Genomic DNA, 17,220 nt, shown 5'->3' on the forward strand with positions numbered 1-17,220 from the left:
TCTACCCAGCACCTAGCCTGGCTTCCACTTTCTATAAAGGGTTATGGAATAAATGAATATGTGGCCTTGGGCAAACACTTTCTCCTCTCTGGGTCTCCATATTCTCATCCAAAAGTGAGGACAGCGATAAGAGATAGGGTTGGAGTTCAGGGAACGCTGGGTCTGGGGTGGACAGGAAGGTGAGAAAGGAGGGGACTGGGAAGGGAGAGGGCAGCGTCACTCGTGATCGCCTGTGACTAGGACAGAAGGAATCAGCCTTGGCCAATGTCAGTGAGGGGAAAAGGGAGGGGACTTCCCTGTCACTGGGCCTGCTCTGGCAAAGGCTGAATGGGTGGCAGTAGAGAGGGTGTATTCCTGGGGTGGGAAGAGTTGTTTGGGGTGGAAGTGGGCTCCAATGACCCCTGGGTCCCTTTCAACCCCCTTGACTGTCTGTGCAGATGTGGACAGCGTCTCTGCCCCACTGGGATGAGCTTAAGACCACCTTGGTTCTGGGCTGCAGAGACAGCTGGGGTGTGTGGTGGGAGGGACAGAGCTGGCCCAGGCCCCACAAGATGGCTCCTGGGCTTTGTCTGGGCCCCTTCTCCTGGCACAGCAGGGGAGGCCACGGCCCTGGGAATAGCTCATGTACGTGGCTCCGGCAAAGGGTCCTGTGTGCGGTGAGGCCCATGCATGGGCCCTGCTGTCCCCAGCATGTTGGCCCCGCCCAGCCCCCTGGCCTCCACAGAGACATCTCAGAGGGTCCGGCCAGAAACCCTTGCTGGCCCTTGAGGCCAAGCCACCTCTGAAATGGCCCAGTTGCCCAAAGCAGTTGCTTGTATCTGGCCGGCTGAGAGCTAGCAAATGGGCACAGGAGTGATGTGTGGCTGGGTGGCTGTGGCTCCTTTTGTCCTCTTGGGGCTCAAGCTCCCCACCACCCGGAGGGAGCTGACCAGCCTCAGATGTCTGCCTCCCAGGGCCCCTCTGGTGCTGACGCTGAGAAGTCTAGATTCTGGGGTGTTGGGGGTGGGATGAGGGGAGGTGAAATTCCAGACTTTCATGCAGAAGTCATTTACCTGTAAAGCACATTTACAAATACTCCCCCCAGTCAATGCATTTTTTTTCCATATTACATTTTCCCTCTCTGGAACCCAAGTCTCCTCCAGCTCTTTTTTCCATGTGGCACGCCTCCTTCCTGCCACCCCTTGGCTTCCAGGCAGGAGGCCTGGGGCTGGAGCATTCACGGGCCGGTGAGATGCTCCGCTCTGTCGCTCGCACAGGCCAGAGAGGCCGGCCAGGGCTCCTGGGAGCTGTGTGTGCTGTGCAGCCAACTGAGGGGCTTGGACATAACCCAGCTGCTCAGCCATCGATCCGGAAGGCCTCTGAAGGGCCCCTTCCCCCTGGACTGCTGCTGAGAATCTCTGGATCCCAGGAACCCCTGGAGGAAAGCAAGCCGTCTGCTGGCTGTCCTCTTGCCAGCTGCTGAGACTGGGAATCAGGATGTCCTCATTCATGAGACTTGGTCTCAGGAGACTGCCTCATAAAATGGGACGTTTGATCGTTCCAGCCCTTTTGGCCTGGGGAATCAGGTCAGCTGACCCAGTGCTGGCTTAAGTCAGCCTGGGTCCAAACTTTGACACTCAGCCAAGTGTGTGCCTTGAGAAAGGACTGGACGAGGACACCCAAACAGGGGTCCCCAGCCCCCTCATACGTCCTGCCTGGGGCCTCAGCATCGTTCATCTGGGTCCAGGCCTTTCTTAGCCCAGCGCAACCTGGGCCCTCCCTACGATGCTAGGCCTTTGACCTCCGGGGATGTTGCAGAGGAAGGACAGGAGGCTGTGGCCCTGGTGATGAGCTGCACTGAAGCCTGTGCCTTCCCCCCACGGCCAGGTGCAGGGGTCAGGGAGCGCTTTGATACTGGGGCTTCATCTTCAGCTGGAGGGGGTAAGTGACATGTCCGGTGACAGAACAGGACTTGGACTCCGTGTCTCTTGCTCTTTCCCTTGCACCCGAGTTGGAAGAAACAGCATGTGTGCCCCTCCTGTGAAGTGACAGATGATGGACCTGGCCGGCTCAGCTCTGAGCAAGCAGTGTCCCCACTGCGTTGTCAGCTTTTGTTTCTGCTGCCCCCTTCAGGCTCAAGGGGCTGCCAGGCCAACTGTGGAGGGAAGCTCTCTAAGGCAGGACAGGGTGGGTGAAGGCACCTGCTGCCCGTTGGGTAGAGGCAGGGCTCTCCAGCAGGTGGGCTTTGACTACCTTGGTGTCACCCATCCCCTGGTAATGCAGACTTCCCCAATTCTGGGACACCTCATTACCCTGAAGGACCTTGAGAGGGGCCTCTCACGGGCACTTACACACTAGGGAGGACCCTTATGTTGAAGCTTAAAGGCATTTGCTTGAAACACACCCAAAGAGGACCCAGGTGTCTCTTCTGGGAGGTGGCCACCATCAGCGGGGCAAGTCTTCTGGTGGGTAGAGCTGTTGGACAGGTGAGGAGGGGCACGGCCTGGGAGGTCATGCACAGGTGTCCTCACTCCCTCCCTCCCACCCCCTTCTCGCTGAGGGTGGCAGCCCCCAGGTTGAATTGGGCCAGGAGGGAGGCATGGAGGGACTCTGGCCAGGGGAGCAACGCAGGCTCTGGCAGCCCGGAGCCTCAGGCTGTTTGTCATAGAGGGCCAGAGGGGACAGGTGTGACAGCTGAGGTCCCCCTTGCAGATTTTGTTTTTTCATGGTTTAGTCATGACACCCTCATCCGGAGCCAAGGCCCCGTGGAAGGAAGGAGTCTGCTTCCTCCCAGGCCAGCTGTCTTCTCTGAGACCCCCCGACAGCGCCCAGCTGAAGCATCAGAACTGGCTGGGTCCACCCGTCTCAGGAACAAGCTGCTGGGAAACAAGGGACTTTTCACCACTTCACCTCTTCCCTCCCGCCCCAGATAGGAGTGCTGTGTCTCTGCTGAAGTGATGGGGGAGGCCATATTCGGGGCCCTGCGGCTGTTAGCAGTCCCTGCCCCAGAGCCGCATAAAAATGCCCGCAGACAGAGCTTTACGGAAACGTGGCCTAAAGTTGGCCCAGCAACCAGCCCCTGGGTGGCCCAAAGCCTCAATGACATCTTCCAGATGTCCTCGTCACATCTGTATTTGGTCGCTAGGCTTGGCTGCATGGGTCACCGTGTGGGCTCTGCCCTCTTGCCTTGTCCCGCTGCTTCCTCACTCTGACTCCTGACCCACACCTAATGAGTCTGCCCGGAGCTGAGCCGTGGGCTCTGGTGCCAAGAGACAGAATTGCGTCTGATCCCTGCCGGCCGGAGATGGGGTCCCGCAGGAGGTCGATACATGTGAGGAAACAGCCGGGCTTCTTGTCAGCTCCCTGGGTGCAGAGTGTCACAGCTCACCTCTGGGGAAGAAGCCCCGCCCCTCGCTCTTCTGCCAGTGGCGCGCCCACGCCTGCCTGTTCACAGTGGCCAGCGCCCAGCACACACACCTGCAGACAAGCCCCAACAGCTGTGCCCTCTGGCTGCAGCTCCTGCGTGTGAAACGATGTTCTGTGCTCCTGGAAAGCACGGCTAAAGGTTTTGTTCCTCTTCCCTCCCAGTTTACCTAGGAGGTCCCTGCCTGGCATCCAGCACTGCCCTCCGCTCATCTCACTGCCATCCAGGGCGGGGGAAGAGCAGTCACTCAGCCTGCCGTCTCCTTTCACACAAGCCCTTGCCACAAGGATCCTGGGCAGGGACCTGGGGGCAGGGTTGCCTGTGTTCTCAGGCCCGGCCGCCTTGCCCTGACCTTGGTGTCCTTCCCGTTGTCTGGAAGAAGCCAGCCCGTCCCAGCTGTGGGGACAGCAGCTCGAGGCCATTTGTCAAGTTGGTAGCTGCAAGGGGAGACACACAGAGGCCTGCTTGGGAAAGTGGATGTGCACGACATGGGGTGTCAGGCAGGTTGGCGATTCTAGAAAACTTTCTCTGAGTTAGTTTTCTCATTTTGGAGGCACAGCACGTCCTTGTGGGGTGACAGGGTGACCCCTGCTCGCTGTCTCTCTCTCCATCTCTGTCTCCTTACACATCAGCCAAGCATTTGCATCACTGTCTGCCAGCTCTCCCAGTTCCCTCCCTCATGCTAGTCTGCCTGCATCAGCTCTGCTGGCCTCTGATGCCACCAGGCTCGCTGTGGCCGGGACCACAGGCTCCGTGCACGCCCCTCATTGGCTCCTTGCTTCTGGCTATCCAATCAGGGCTGGAAGCCCTTTCCCTGGGAGTTAGCACGGGAAGGGGTCCTGCCTAGTGAGGCTTCATCTAGTGAGGATCCAGGGCTGTGCCATGAGGGATAGCTGAGGTAGAAGGTGGCACATAAGCCACCCATTCCTTTGGTGGCCCAGGCCAGGCCCTTGGGCAAGGCGATGTGAGAATTCCTAAAGACTCAGAAGACTTCTCCCTCTCAAGGTAGAAGTGGGGCCATAGTCCTGAAATGGTGCACAGAGTGGCTGCCCTGACTAGACCGGTGCTCACATGGGCCATTTGGGAGGTGAGGACACCCGCCAGCATCCAGACACCAAGCCATGGCATGGGGCAGAACTGGCACCAAATTCCAGCGAGTGGCACATGCTCTGGCTTGGAGGCGTCCTGCCAAGAGGAGACCCCGCGAGTAGCTTCACGGGCTTGGTGGCACAGCACCACTTCACAGATGAGGCTCAGAGAGTGGGACAGCATTGCAGCCGCGTGAGGCCCCTTAGGGACGAGGAGCAGCACTGTGAGCCTGGGGGGCAGTGTTTGCTCTCAGGCTGGGTGGCCCTTCCTGATGGCAGGCCTCGTGGGCCAGGAGGGCCTAGGACCGTTTGGGAGAAGCCCAAGTGCCCAGACGAAGAGGAAGACTGGAAGGCCTGGGCAGGCGGGAGGCCTCCTGCCCCACTTTTGAAGGCAGCTGGAGATGGAACATTCCAGTGATGTAGCGTCCATCTCATCTCTTTCTCCACCTTCTGCGTGGGGTGAGTGGGGAGGTGCAGAACAGTTTCTCTCTTCCCATGTCTTCTTGAATTTTGCATCCTGCATCTCAGGTGCAAGCCCTGGGCATAAGAGACCTTGACGTGTTGGACGTGGAGAGGGTAGAGTCCGCGGCTGCAGGGCGAGGGCTGCCCACCTCAGAGAGGATGCTGGGGTCGGATGCTCAGAGTTGGTAGTGAGGCTGGGAGTCCAGGCAGGCACCGTGTGCATGGCTGGCCTGAGTCCAAGAGTCTCCTCCCTGCAGCAGGTGTGAGCCAGCTGCTGGGGCCGTGTGCCTTGCTTTGGAGGAACCATACTGGTGCTGAGCTGCCTGGACCCCAGGATTTTGCTCCAAGGAGCACTCCGTGACGTCGTGTGTGGGGTCAGCAGGGCTACTGTGCAGCCACAGCTGGGGCTCAGATTCTAGCTGGGCCCACCACCCTCTGAAAGTGTTGGAAGTGTGGCCTGGGGCCAGTTTCCCAACCTCCCCGATCCCAGTTTGCTCACAGTGAAGCAAGACGATGGTGTACTTACTGCTGGCGGGTTGCCCTGATGCCTGGACTGGATGCTGGCAACCCACATCCCAAGGCCCCATGGATGGGCAGGACCAAGGCTACAGTCAGCCAGGCTGGAGGGGGGTGGTGTGGATCCTCGATGCCTGGTCAGTTCTCCCCAAGTGAGGGAGCGAGCAGAGAGCCTGCACGTGCAAAGTGCGTTCATTCTCTGCTACTGTGTCTCTTGTGTTTTTGAGCCTGCTCCCAAGGGTGCTTCTGCAAAATATTTCTGTATATGTCCTTTCAGTTGTTTCTTTTCCTGGGCATTTTTATGTAAATGTATTTTTAAGGAAATGGAAGCATCCTACACATCTGGTTTTAAAAGCTGCCTTTCATTTAATGATATATGGAAACCAATATACCTGAAGGCTTGTTAAATATAGCATATGTCAATATCATTTGTAATGGGTGCATATTATTTGCTTGAACAGTAGATCATAATATGTTTAAATACAACTATTGGGAATTTAGATTATTGCCAAATTTTCACCATCATATTCTACACTGGGATGACACCCTCTTGTATACTGTGTTGTACTTATGCACTTGAATCCTTAGGAGAGGTTACTGTGAGGGGAACTGTTGGATCAAGGGGCTTGCCCTCTCTAAAGCTTTCGACACACACGGAGACTTGTCCTCCAACAAGGTGCCCTGACTGACCTGCCCCCCATCCTCCAAAGCTGCTCTTGTCTGCAGTGAGGGTTTTCTGATCGCCCACGGATTGGGCGGCTACTTTGCCCTCCTCTCTGAGAAGGGTCAGACAAGGGGAGTGGATGGTGGGTCTGAGAGGAGACCTGGCTCAAAGGAGTGGTGGCGCTATTGGGTAAGTCATGACACGGCCCCCGCCAGCCTCCAGCCCAGCGGCATAAGCAAAGGCACAGGGATTGACTTGGCAGGGCCACGTTCCAGGGATGCTGAGGCACGTGGTCCGCTTGGAGCACACTGTTGACACTGAGGTGTGAAAAGTGGCTGGGTCAGGGGACTGGGGAGTTTGCCCCCAGTCTTGGAGACAGTAGGGGACCAGCAGAAGCTGGGTGAGAAGCACCGGTTGATGTGGGCCAGGAGGGATCAGGGGCCGGTGAGTGCTGCCAGAAGGAGGGCAGAAGTCACTGCAGCCTGAACCAGGGCTGTTGCGGGGAGGGAAGGCGGGCAGTGAAGTGGAGGGAGAAGCCAGCTGTCCAGCTGGGACATAGGTTCAGATGTCATGTGTGCATCCATCTGGCTGGGACTCATCACCTTAAAGTCTCCTTGTCCTAAGGCACTGCCTTCTTCTTCAGTCCCATGAGAAGACTCTACTTCCTGACTCAGATTTCTTGTTCCATGAAAAAAGACATTTGACTTCTGAGATGAAGCATCAGTCCTGCTCTTTGTCTGGTGAGGTGGGACAAGAAGCTGTAAAGCCACCCTTTGCTGTGGGCTCTTGGGTGCATCCCTGCCCCTTTGGCTTGGGAGTCCCCAATGGCCCCTCTGCCTCTGTCATTCTGCATGTTCATGCATCTGCCCTGATTTTGGAAGTAAGTGGCTTATTTGCTTCTGATTTGACAGAAAATTTCTAGGCAACGTGGCCAACAGGCTTGTTGAGGGGAAACTGATGAGCCAAGGCCCAGAGGAGGCGAGGGACTCCCCCAAGGCCACACGGTCAGTCAGCAGCACCAGGAGACGGAGGGACCAAGATCTCAGGAGGCCCAGTGGGGCCATTCCAGGGGCTGCTGGGATGGGACAATTGGGCAGTGTGGTCCGAGGATCACCTATGGAGTGAGCTCTGCTCAGTAGAACCCTGACGTGGCATCCTTGGTGCAGGGCTAGGCACACGGGGCTCCCATTCACAGTGATGAGGTGCCGTTCCTGGCACTCAGAGGGCTCGGGCCTGCTGGGCTGCTCATTCGGTGCAGTTTATGGGAAATTCAGCTCTTGCTGACGTGGCAAATTTGGTTTCCTCTTGGCCCCCTGCCCTGCCCGTTTTAGTGTGCCCGTGACCTCCATGAAAACATTCCCGGGACTTGCCAGCTGGCAGCATGGCCCGGCTGCTCAGGGCCTGGCCCTGGAGGGGCCCAGAGGGTGGCAGGCCCCTAAGAGGGAGGTCGCTGTGCCTTAGGACTGTGTGGGCAGAGCCAGGGCCCCTGCTTCCTGTCACGCCCACTCGCTTGAGCCTCCAGCCCCTCTCCTGAGGCCCAAGGGGCCGGCTGTGGCGGGTCACTGCTTTGACTAAACCCGTGCTGGGCCAGTCCCATCCTGGAGAGCCGGCTTCCTCACCCCAGTGCCTCCTGGAGCTGGAAGGTGTCGGGGACAATGACGGCCCACCCTTCACGGGCCACAGAAGGGCAGCACCTGGCTCAGGGGCAGAGAGGAGACAATGGGGGAGGGCAGGGCGAAAAGACAGAGGAAGAGAAAGCAGAGCACAGGACGTTCCCTGCTTCCCCAACATGACCTCATGCCCGAGGGCCACGAGGAGTTGGCAGTGGGGCCCCAGGCTTTCCCCACCGGAGATGGACCCAACCCCCGAACTACACAGGGCTGACACCTCCAGGCTGTGCTGGTGCTGATTAAGGACCCCCGAGGGTCCCCTCTCCCAACAAGGACACGTTGAGAGTCACTTCGATCTTTGCTGTCCTGGGTAGTGTTGGGCAGTTGCAAGAACATTGGTGCCTTCTGTCCTCACAGCAGTCCTGAAGGGTAGACTTTTTTTTTAACTCCCATTTTATAAATGAGGACACTGAGGCAGGCTGGAGAGGTTAGACGACCCGTTCAAGGTCTGTCAGATGACGACTAAGGAGTGAGAGAGATGGTCCCTCAAAGCGACCATCTCCCAGCCTGTCCCCTTCCTTCCCCCATCCCTCCTCCTGGGTCCACCAGTGTCGGCCACTGCTTCCACCCCTCCCCTTCACTCGCTGGGCGGGAGTCTGGCCATCAGAGGTCTCTAAGAGGGTTGGTGGTCTGCCTGTCTCAGCCATCTCTCCAACAGAGAGCCCCTGCTTGCCAGTGTGCAGCCCAGCGGCGGCCTCTGCCCAGACTCCACCCAAAGGACAGTCTGCGTGGTCTCAGTTTGCCAAGGACCATACGGTGACCCACGAGCCATTATAAATGCATGAAGTGACAAGCCATGTGCTTGCCTTTGCCCCCAGGAGCCCTGTTGAATCCACCGAGAAGGGACGTTCAGAGCAAACACCATGAGTATCTCAGCTCTCGGAGGAGGCGGCAAAGGTGAGGCCTGGGTGCCCTCTTGTCCTGGGCTTGGCATGTGGCTGCCTCCTTCCAGGCCTGCCCTGCAAGGCCACAGCGCTGCCTGGGCAGCCGAGTGACAGCAATGTACTGGGAGGGCTGGAAAGGAGGCCTCGGGGTCCTGGGGCTGGGCTCCGCTTCTGATGCTGCCTGGCCTTGCCACCACCAGGGAAGCCTCTGCCACCAGGCGAGGAGGAGCGCAATAATGTCCTCAAGCAGATGAAGGTTCGCACCACACTGAAAGGGGACAAGAGCTGGATCACCAAGCAGGATGAACCGGAGAGCCACAGCCTGTAAGTCCAGTAGGCCAGGAGGGCCGGCAGCGACAGGCTGGGCGTGGGGTGGCGCTCCATGGGCCACACTCAATCTAAGTCACAGGGTGAGAAAGGCCCGGCTGCCAGGGCGTGCGTGGACACACATGCCTCTGCAGTGTGGACGCAGGCCAGGGAAGGAGAAGGTGAGATGGGAACGGTGGGCCAAGTTCCTGGGGTACATGCAGTGCCCGCCCTCTTTTGTGTCCCCTCTTTCCTCAGTGAGCTGCCCTCAGGCCGGAGTCGTGCCATATCTTTTTCTTCAGCTGGGGAGGTCCCGAAGGCCAGGTAAGAAGTGGTGCCCAGATGGCCGATGGGTGGGCCCTGTACTGCAGCCTTTGGCGGACACTGAGTCATTTGAACTCCACAGGAAGGATGGCTTTTCCACTCTGCTGCTTCCTGGGAAAAGGAATGCAGGAGTCACTGGGTCCAGGTCCATGGCTTCAGCTGTCAACTGGGATCAAAACTGTCACTGAGCATAATAATAAAGTCTTAGCTCCAAAATGCTAAGTTTTGCCAGAGCATATGGGATTATAAAAGCAAATGAGTATTCTGCATAATACACATTATCAGGCACATTTTTAAAAAGGCAATACCCACAGGTCTGGACAACTTCAGTTTTATGCAAATTCCTGCAAGCTCTAAGACGAGCTTCCTTGTCACTTTTTTGTTGTATCAGCACAGCGTCCCAAGTGCCAGGGGAGACTCACACACTTGCCCCAACTGTCTCCCAAGTTCAAGATGACATATCTTGACAGCTGGCTGAGGGGGGGAACCAGCTCTTCTCTCTATTTCAAGGACTTTTGCATAATGGCATCCAGGGAGGCTCTGAAGGGTGGGCACATCCTGCCCATATGGGGAGGAACTACTCCTGAGAAGTGTGGCGTTAGGGTTAGGGGGACCACTAAACTCAGGCTCGATCCTTGCTTCAAAGAGCCAGCAGTTGGCAGTTGAGTGCAGGGCCAGTGCCCTCCTGGGGTGGTGGTACAGGCAGTGGCAGCACCTGGAAGGCAGGGGTCCAAGTTCACTGCTAGCCACAGGGGCTTCCTTCAGTAACTATGCCCTTGCCCGTAATCTCTCAATGACTCAGCGCCTGTTACCTGCCAGGTCCTGTGTTGAGCACAGAGGACACAACCCTCTCCTCAGGGAACTGACATCCTAGCCGGGAACACGGGCACATCCTGAGCAGAGAGATGAGCATGAAAGAGAGAATTGCGGATTGTGATAGCGGCAGTTGGCCAGAGCCTGAGCACAGTTCAAAGATAATCTATTCTTTGGGGAGTATGTTTACTTTGGGGGTGCAGTTCTCAGCCTGGGCTTTGCTTTGGGAGTATTTTTGGAAAACACGTGGGATAAGTGACCTTTCTTTCTCGGGTTCCACTCCAAGTGTTCCTGTGACTTGGTCACCCCCAGGAGGCCATGCCCTGTTAAGGACAGGGTCCGTGGGCATGGAGAACACTGGGGCTCTGCACTGCCCCTCCCAGCTGCCTGGGACGGGTCCCTGTAAGACCCTCTCATGCTGCTCCAGCCCCAAGCTCCTCTGCTCCTGGACAGAAGAGCCATCTGCCGAGTCCTTGTCTCCTGCCTCTGTTCGCAGAACTCACAGCCCTGCTTCCCCAGCACCACCAGCTCTTGCCTGCCCACACCCCTCACCTGAGTCCTCTGAGCCTCCTCCCAGGCGGAAGGTGACCAGCACGTGGAGTCTAATGTTTTCCAGGCACTGACCAAGCCCTGGCCGTGCCCTCCAGTCCCAAACTTCCATCAAGGCTTGTGATGTGGGCATCGCACGGGCTGGGGGAGGGAGGCTCAAGCAGAGCGGGAAGGAAAGGGCAGCAATGCCCCTTGGGCCCTCATGAGTCTTCCTGGAGGACGCTGGGCAGAGTAGGGGGTCAGATCAGGTTAGGGGCTCTGCCTGCCATCGCCTCAGCCCCAGACCTCTGAGCACAGAGCCTCCAACCTGAGCTGGGTCAGCTCTGAGAGTGGAGGTGAGGCGGGCTGTCAGAACAGGCAGAAGCCGGCCTTTGGAGGGGACACCTCTGTATAAATGCCCAGCCGTGGAACATGCCTTCCTGGGCACCTGCTGTGAGCCAGAGCCCAGAAGAATCGGCCTGGGGTACCTTTCTTGGGGAGCATGAGGGAGACAGGCAGAGAAGGACAGGCAGCCTGGCTAGGGGTGCAGGCGTGGCTGGACTTCTTGGGAAGCAGCTGGCCACTGTCGCTCCCCTTGTTCTGCCTGCACTGGGACACCCAGCAGCCAACCCACTTTGCCGTCACTGGGCAGCCTGGCTTCACATCATACCTTCTTCTCCCTTGGCAGGCCCCCGAGCACGAGGGCTCCCGCTGGCTATATCATCCGGTACGTGACCACAGGACCCTGCCCACCTCCCCATGCCCACCCGCACCGCCCCCAGCTTCTCCCAGGGGGGCTCACGGAGCTGCTTTTCCCGGGCTCTCTTTTAGGGGAGTGTTCACCAAGCCTGTAGACAGCTCGTCTCAGCCCCAGCAGCACTTCACCAAGGCCAACGGAGCTCCAAAAAGGTGTGTTCACAGGGTGCTGGCCAGTTGGCCCATGGGAGGTGTGAGGGCCCAGGCCACGCTCAGGCCAGAGAGAGTCCTCTGCCTGTCACTGAGGGGGTGATGGGTGGGGGGTCTCTTCCTGTGTAAGGCAAGGCCCTGGACCACTACCAGTGCCCTTCTCCTTGGGTCAGTCCTGACTGGCCCTGCTCACTGAGACAGAGGCACCGGGAGGCGGCTGGGCGGGAGCCCTGACTTGCTGAACTGTGTGCTTTAGGCCACCTTCTTCCCAACAGGCTGAGCTGGCACCAGGCTGAACCTGGGCTTCGTCAGAAAAGCAGGACCAAGGTGGCTGAGTCTGTCTGTGGCAAGAGGGCTGCCCTGCACAGATGTTCTGGGTATCTGGCAGGGCTGAGAGCAGAGAGGAAAGGGCGCCAGCACCCCCTTGTCCACCTGCCACCTGCCCGCTGGGCCATGTAGGCAAATCTGGAAGCAAGAGGGGCCCTGCAGGTAGACTCACAGAAATTCCTTGCCTCTGCAGCGCTGCCGCTCTGGGGAAAGCAGCTGCTGCTGGGCCTCCCCGCCCCTCCTCCTCTGGCTACAGGATGACCACAGAGGATTACAAGAAGCTGTGAGTATGCAGTCACGGACCCAACTTGGTTCCCTCCTCCAAGGACGAGCCCAAGCACTGGGCCCACTGAGGGCAGCTGGCTGCTTGCCTCTGAGCACAGCCAGGTCTGAGCACAGCACAGGAGTGCTAGTCCTGTCGGCCTGACATCACTGCCCGTTGCCACTGTGGCCTGGAACCCACCAGAGGTTGACAAGCTCCAGAAAATTGGACAGTGTGCACATTATACTTCTGATGTGAAGCAAAGCAGGGGCTGTAGGAAGCTTGTAGAAGGAGCTAGTGGGTCTGGAGAAAGTGTCATGGGTCATGGCCCTAGCTGTTTCCTGGGCTGTGCCGAGCTGGGCTGGCACCTGGTGAGCCCAAGCATGCTGCTGGCCCTGGCAGCCTATCACCTATGGGCACTTTGTGCCTAACTCAGGCCTGCTTCTTGGATAAAAATCTTTGAGATTCCCTCTGGAGCTCCCCTTGTGGCCCCTGTCCAAGCCCCTCTCCTGTGTGCCCAGGGCCCGCATTCCCAGGGCCCCACATCTTTATATTGTTCGTCCCTTGTCACCATCATCCAGTGACACAGAGCAGCTAGGGAATCTTTCTGGAGAAGGGGTGAGGCTTGAACTGGGTCCTGGGGTACAGTAAGGGTTGGAACAGGGACAGATAGCAAGTGTAGCTTTCGAAGAGGAAGAAGTGGCGCGAGCAGAGTCCAGGGGCAACCATGCCAACACGTGTTGTTTTCGGTGTTGTCATTGTTGTAAGTCAGGAAGCCAAGCCGCTGAGGGTGGCAGCCTGTGACAGGGAGCAGGGGCAGACGTAGAGGGAGGAGGGGCCATAACCGCCAGCTTCTTCAACCCCCGCCCCACAGGGCACCCTACAACATCAGGCGCAGCTCAGCGTCAGCGGCTGCTGAAGACGAGGAGGTGCCCTTCTCTTCTGATGAGCAGAAACGGAGGTAACGGTGCCTGCTGGGTGTCCCATGGACAGGGCGGGACCCAAGTCTCTGAAGCCTGGTGCACCACGTGTGCTACTCTGTTGGCTGGAGGGTCGCTGCCAGCACAGCTGGCACTCCTGGAATCCCAGAACTACCCACTCAGTGCGGGGCCAGCCCAGGGGACCCTCTTATGAACCTTCTAAGAGGGCAGAACCTAGGTAATGAGGAATTTCTATAGTTTTTTAAAAAGGTTCCTGAGCAAATTGGACCCAAATAGGCAGTGCATGGTGCCCTGGGAGAAGCCTCCTGTATGTGCCTGGGGGCAGGGCCAGGCTCCAGAGGTGCCCATGCCCTTTGTCCCAAAGTGAGGGTTGGATGCTTGGGCAGCAGCTAGGCCCCGAGCTCAGCCTGCCCTCACTCCCAACATCTGCTGGCCCCTCCGTGACTTAGGAAACACACCAAAGCCCCCCATACTGAAGGCCCAGCAGACAGGCAGTCCTAAGGGCGGAGTCAACAGTAGCAGGGTCCCCAGGCCTCGGAGGTACCAGGGAAGAGCCGAGAGCTCCAGAGCCAGGCTGCCAGGCATTGACTGCCTGCTCTGCTGCCCTCTACGTGTGGGGTCTTGGGCAGCTCCCTAAAGCTCCCCCTGCCTCCCGAGTAGCTGCCTGGCTAGGCTGGCAGAGCAAGCCCGTCCTCATGCCATCAGATGCCCCCTCCCTGTGCCACCCCAGGTCAGAGGCTGCCAGCAGTGTGGTGAGGAAGACAGCTCCCCGGGAGCACTCCTACGTCCTGTCGGCGGCCAAGAAGAGTGCCAGGTGAGTTGTGGCTCAACCACCAGCCCGCTCCCTGCTCTGGGCCAGTTCCTTTCCCCTCAGGGCTCTGGTCTTCCTCTGGCTGGTGACGGGGGCATTGAGGGGCCCTCCTAACCAGACCTTCTGGGACTCTCAGATCTACTTTCTGGAAACCTGAGAGGTCTGGCTGCCGCCATCAGGGTAGGCAAGGTACTGGGACTGATGTCACCTGTCTGTGGGTTCTGCCCAACTCGTCACCTTTCTGCCTTCTTCCAGCAGCCTTGCCCAGGAGACACCGGCCCCGTTCATCGCAAAGAGGTAAGTGTCGGCAAAGGGAAGGTCTTCCACTGGCAGGGGTGGAGTGTGGGGAGAGCAGGCGCAGGGTGGGATGCGGTCACTGTCCCTGAGTAGAGGGAGTTGTGAGGGGCTGGCGGCTTCTGTTTGGAAGCCAAGGAAGCACGTGGGTGGCAGTGGTGGCACATAAGGCCCTGGCAACCAATGCTGCATAGGCAGGAGCCTGGCTGAGAGAAACCGGCCCCCGACCCAAGATGGAGCTTCAGCGTTTCCAAGGCCTCTGGGGTTTTGCAGCAAAAGTAGCTACTGGGCTACAGAAAAGTTGTTCCTTTGCCCTCTTGCCCACCCTACCAGGGGTGGGCTGGACAGTGCCTTGGTAGGACGGATCATTGGGCTGGAGTCCAGAGGCTTGTCATTGGGAGCCCCTGCCTGACCAGGCCCTTGGAAGTGACGATGACACTGGAGATGGTCCCTAAAGGATGAACAGGGTTCAGTGGGCCATGATCAGGATATCAAGACACTCCAGCTGACTGAGGGAGGGGTGGCACCATTAGTTGACAGGACATCTTCTGGGAAAAGGGAATATTTGGGGAGGACAGGGAAGAAACTTCTGGCCAGTTGAAATTTAGGGGTATTCTGTTGGGTAGAGAGGGAAAATATCCATGACGAGGTGAGGACTGAAAAACAAGGAGGACTCGGCATACCAAGTGTTCCAGGCAGAGGGCCCAGCTGTGCAAAGGCACGGAGGGGGGAAGACCAAAAAGGCTGACTAGAATACAGCCAGCAGAGGGTGGTGGCAGCATGATGGAAGTGACAGATAATGCTGTCCTCCTCCTGGCTGTATGCGGTTCCTGGGACTGCGATATCAAAGTACCACAAACCGGCACTTTGTGGGAACTGGCACAAAGTCCAGGAACAGATTGTCCCCCAGTTCTGGAGGCTACAAGTCCGAGATCAATGTGTGGGCAGGCTTGGTTCCTTCTGGGAGCTGTGAGGGAGAAGCCATCTCAGGCCTCTCTCTCGGCATCTGCTGTTGCTGGCCGTCCTTGACTTGTAGACACATCACTCCTATCTCTGCCCCCATCATCACATGACCTTCTTTTCTCTGTGTGTCTGTGTCCAGATTTCCCTCTTATAAGGACAACAGTCATGGATTTAGGGCTCACCCTACCCCAGTGTGGCCTCATTGTAACTTGATGACAAATTGATGCAAAAACTGTATTTCCAAATAAGATTACATTCCCAGGTTCCAGAAAGACATGAATTCTGGTGGGATGCTATTCAACCCAGTGTTCTGTCTTTATCCCAAGCTGCAGTTGCTAAGCCATAAACACCACTGAAAGAAAGCATGTCCTTCGGGGTCAGCAAGCTCCAGGGCAGCTTTGCAGGCCAAAAGTGCCCTGAGGACAGCGGTACATCTGTTTCTCTTCTTGCCCAAAGGGTTGAGGTAGTGGATGAGGACAGGCCTTCCAAGAAGAGCCAGGACCCACCTGCTCTGGCACGATCCCCTGCCGGCTCGAGCAGGTAATCAATTGCTCATCTCTGCCCAGGGCTGGTGACTGCCAGGTCACCTCCCTACAGGACCTCAGGGTCAGTGTCCCTGTATGCCCAGTGACAGGATGGGGCACAGAAATCAGTAAGGGCCTCTCTGGCTGGATGTCCTGGGGTTGAAAGGCGTAAAACAGCCTGGTCTCCTGGGAGAGAGTGCTTCAGTCTTGTCTGTTTAGTGCTTAAACTGTGTCAACTTAACCCGTCCACCACTGAGTCCAGTGGCAGCCACAACATCCTGAGGAAAAGTACCAGCTGTGGGATGTGAGAGGGTCTGTGGCCAGGGCACTAGCCCTGCTATTCTTAGGCTTGTTCAAGGCTCTCCTGTAAGTTGGTCAAGTTCAACCTGCGAATGCTGTCCTCTGCCTCCTTCTTTGCCAGTGCGGAAGCGGGCAGAGCCAAACTGTCTCGGGCGATTTGGATGGAGTGCACGCCCAGCCTGCCTAGCCCCGCTGGGACTCGGGAGCCCAGGTGGGTGCCAAGAACTGGCTCTGCTCTGTGAGGCCATCAGGTGGGAGGGTCTGGCAGCGGGGTGACAGGGCAGGGCAAGGACAGGCTGAGCGTGGGTGATCTCACTCCAGGTGGGGCTCTGATTTGCCCTGATTTCTGAGCCCCAGAGTGTCCGGGCAGATAATGGCTCTCTCTTGTCTGCAGGCAAAAGGCAATCAATACCTCCTTGTACTTTGAGCTGAATCATGCTAAGTCCTGCCGACGGTGCCACTGCCTCTGGGGCTGTTACAGGTCTTGGAATTGCCACTGCATGTCCCACACGCCCCTCCCCGACTCAAGCCCCACAACCATTTGTATGTGACCTCGGTCCTTGGGGCCACCTCTTCTGTGCCAGGAGGGAGACAGGACACTGTAAGAACTTTTGAACAAGTAGGAAATTTTGAGAACTCTTCACGAGGTAGCATTGATGGGACATGGTGATTGATGGAATATGGGGGCTGAGTTTGCCAGAGCTGCTGTAACAAAGTACCACAAACTGGCTGACTCAAATAACCCAGTTATTGTCTCCCAGTTATGGAGGCTGCAAGTCCAAGATCAAGGTGTTGGCAGGGTTTCTCCTAAGACCTCTCTCCTTGGCGTGTAGATGCCTGTCTTCTCCCTGCGTCTCTTCACAAGGTCTTCCTCTGTGTGTCTGTGTCCTGACCTCCTCTTCTTATAAGGATATTAGTCATATTAGATTAGGGACCACCCTACTCAAGTATGACGTCATCTTTATTATATCTACAATCACCTTATTCCAAATAAGCTCACGTTCTGAGGTACTGGGGATTAGGACTTAAATATATAAATTTTGGAGGGGACACAATTCAGCAAAAACAATGCACATCTCTGAATTCTCCTTAATTTCTCTTTTGAATAAAAGAAAGCAATTAATGTTGGTTTCAGATGCCTTCTGAAAGAACATAGGAGGAGAAGTAGGTTGTGCTATATTATCATTTGAGAGGCATTTTAACATTTATTCCAGAAAATTCCTTCAGATGTTTA

The 17,220-nt window shown here is 57.2% G+C and overlaps 1 protein-coding gene across 1 annotated transcript in view; it reads left to right on the forward strand.

Moving 5' to 3' along the window:
* Window positions 1-8,666: 8,666 nt before the first annotated feature.
* ZNF185 (zinc finger protein 185 with LIM domain) overlaps window positions 8,667-17,220 on the forward strand; it is a gene marked incomplete at both ends in the record, with an annotated part of 43,283 nt that continues 34,729 nt past the window's right edge. The window contains 10 exons of the mRNA XM_079728183.1: window positions 8,667-8,700; window positions 8,888-9,011; window positions 9,252-9,317; window positions 11,347-11,385; window positions 11,490-11,569; window positions 12,108-12,174; window positions 13,028-13,114; window positions 13,825-13,908; window positions 14,161-14,202; window positions 15,619-15,702. Coding sequence (XP_079584309.1) covers window positions 8,667-8,700; window positions 8,888-9,011; window positions 9,252-9,317; window positions 11,347-11,385; window positions 11,490-11,569; window positions 12,108-12,174; window positions 13,028-13,114; window positions 13,825-13,908; window positions 14,161-14,202; window positions 15,619-15,702 — 707 coding nt within the window. The remainder of the gene's footprint in view (window positions 8,701-8,887; window positions 9,012-9,251; window positions 9,318-11,346; window positions 11,386-11,489; window positions 11,570-12,107; window positions 12,175-13,027; window positions 13,115-13,824; window positions 13,909-14,160; window positions 14,203-15,618; window positions 15,703-17,220) is intronic.

The sequence above is a fragment of the Hyperoodon ampullatus genome, assembly GCF_949752795.1.
Source record: "Hyperoodon ampullatus genome assembly, chromosome: X".
Taxonomy (NCBI): Eukaryota; Metazoa; Chordata; class Mammalia; order Artiodactyla; family Ziphiidae; genus Hyperoodon; species Hyperoodon ampullatus.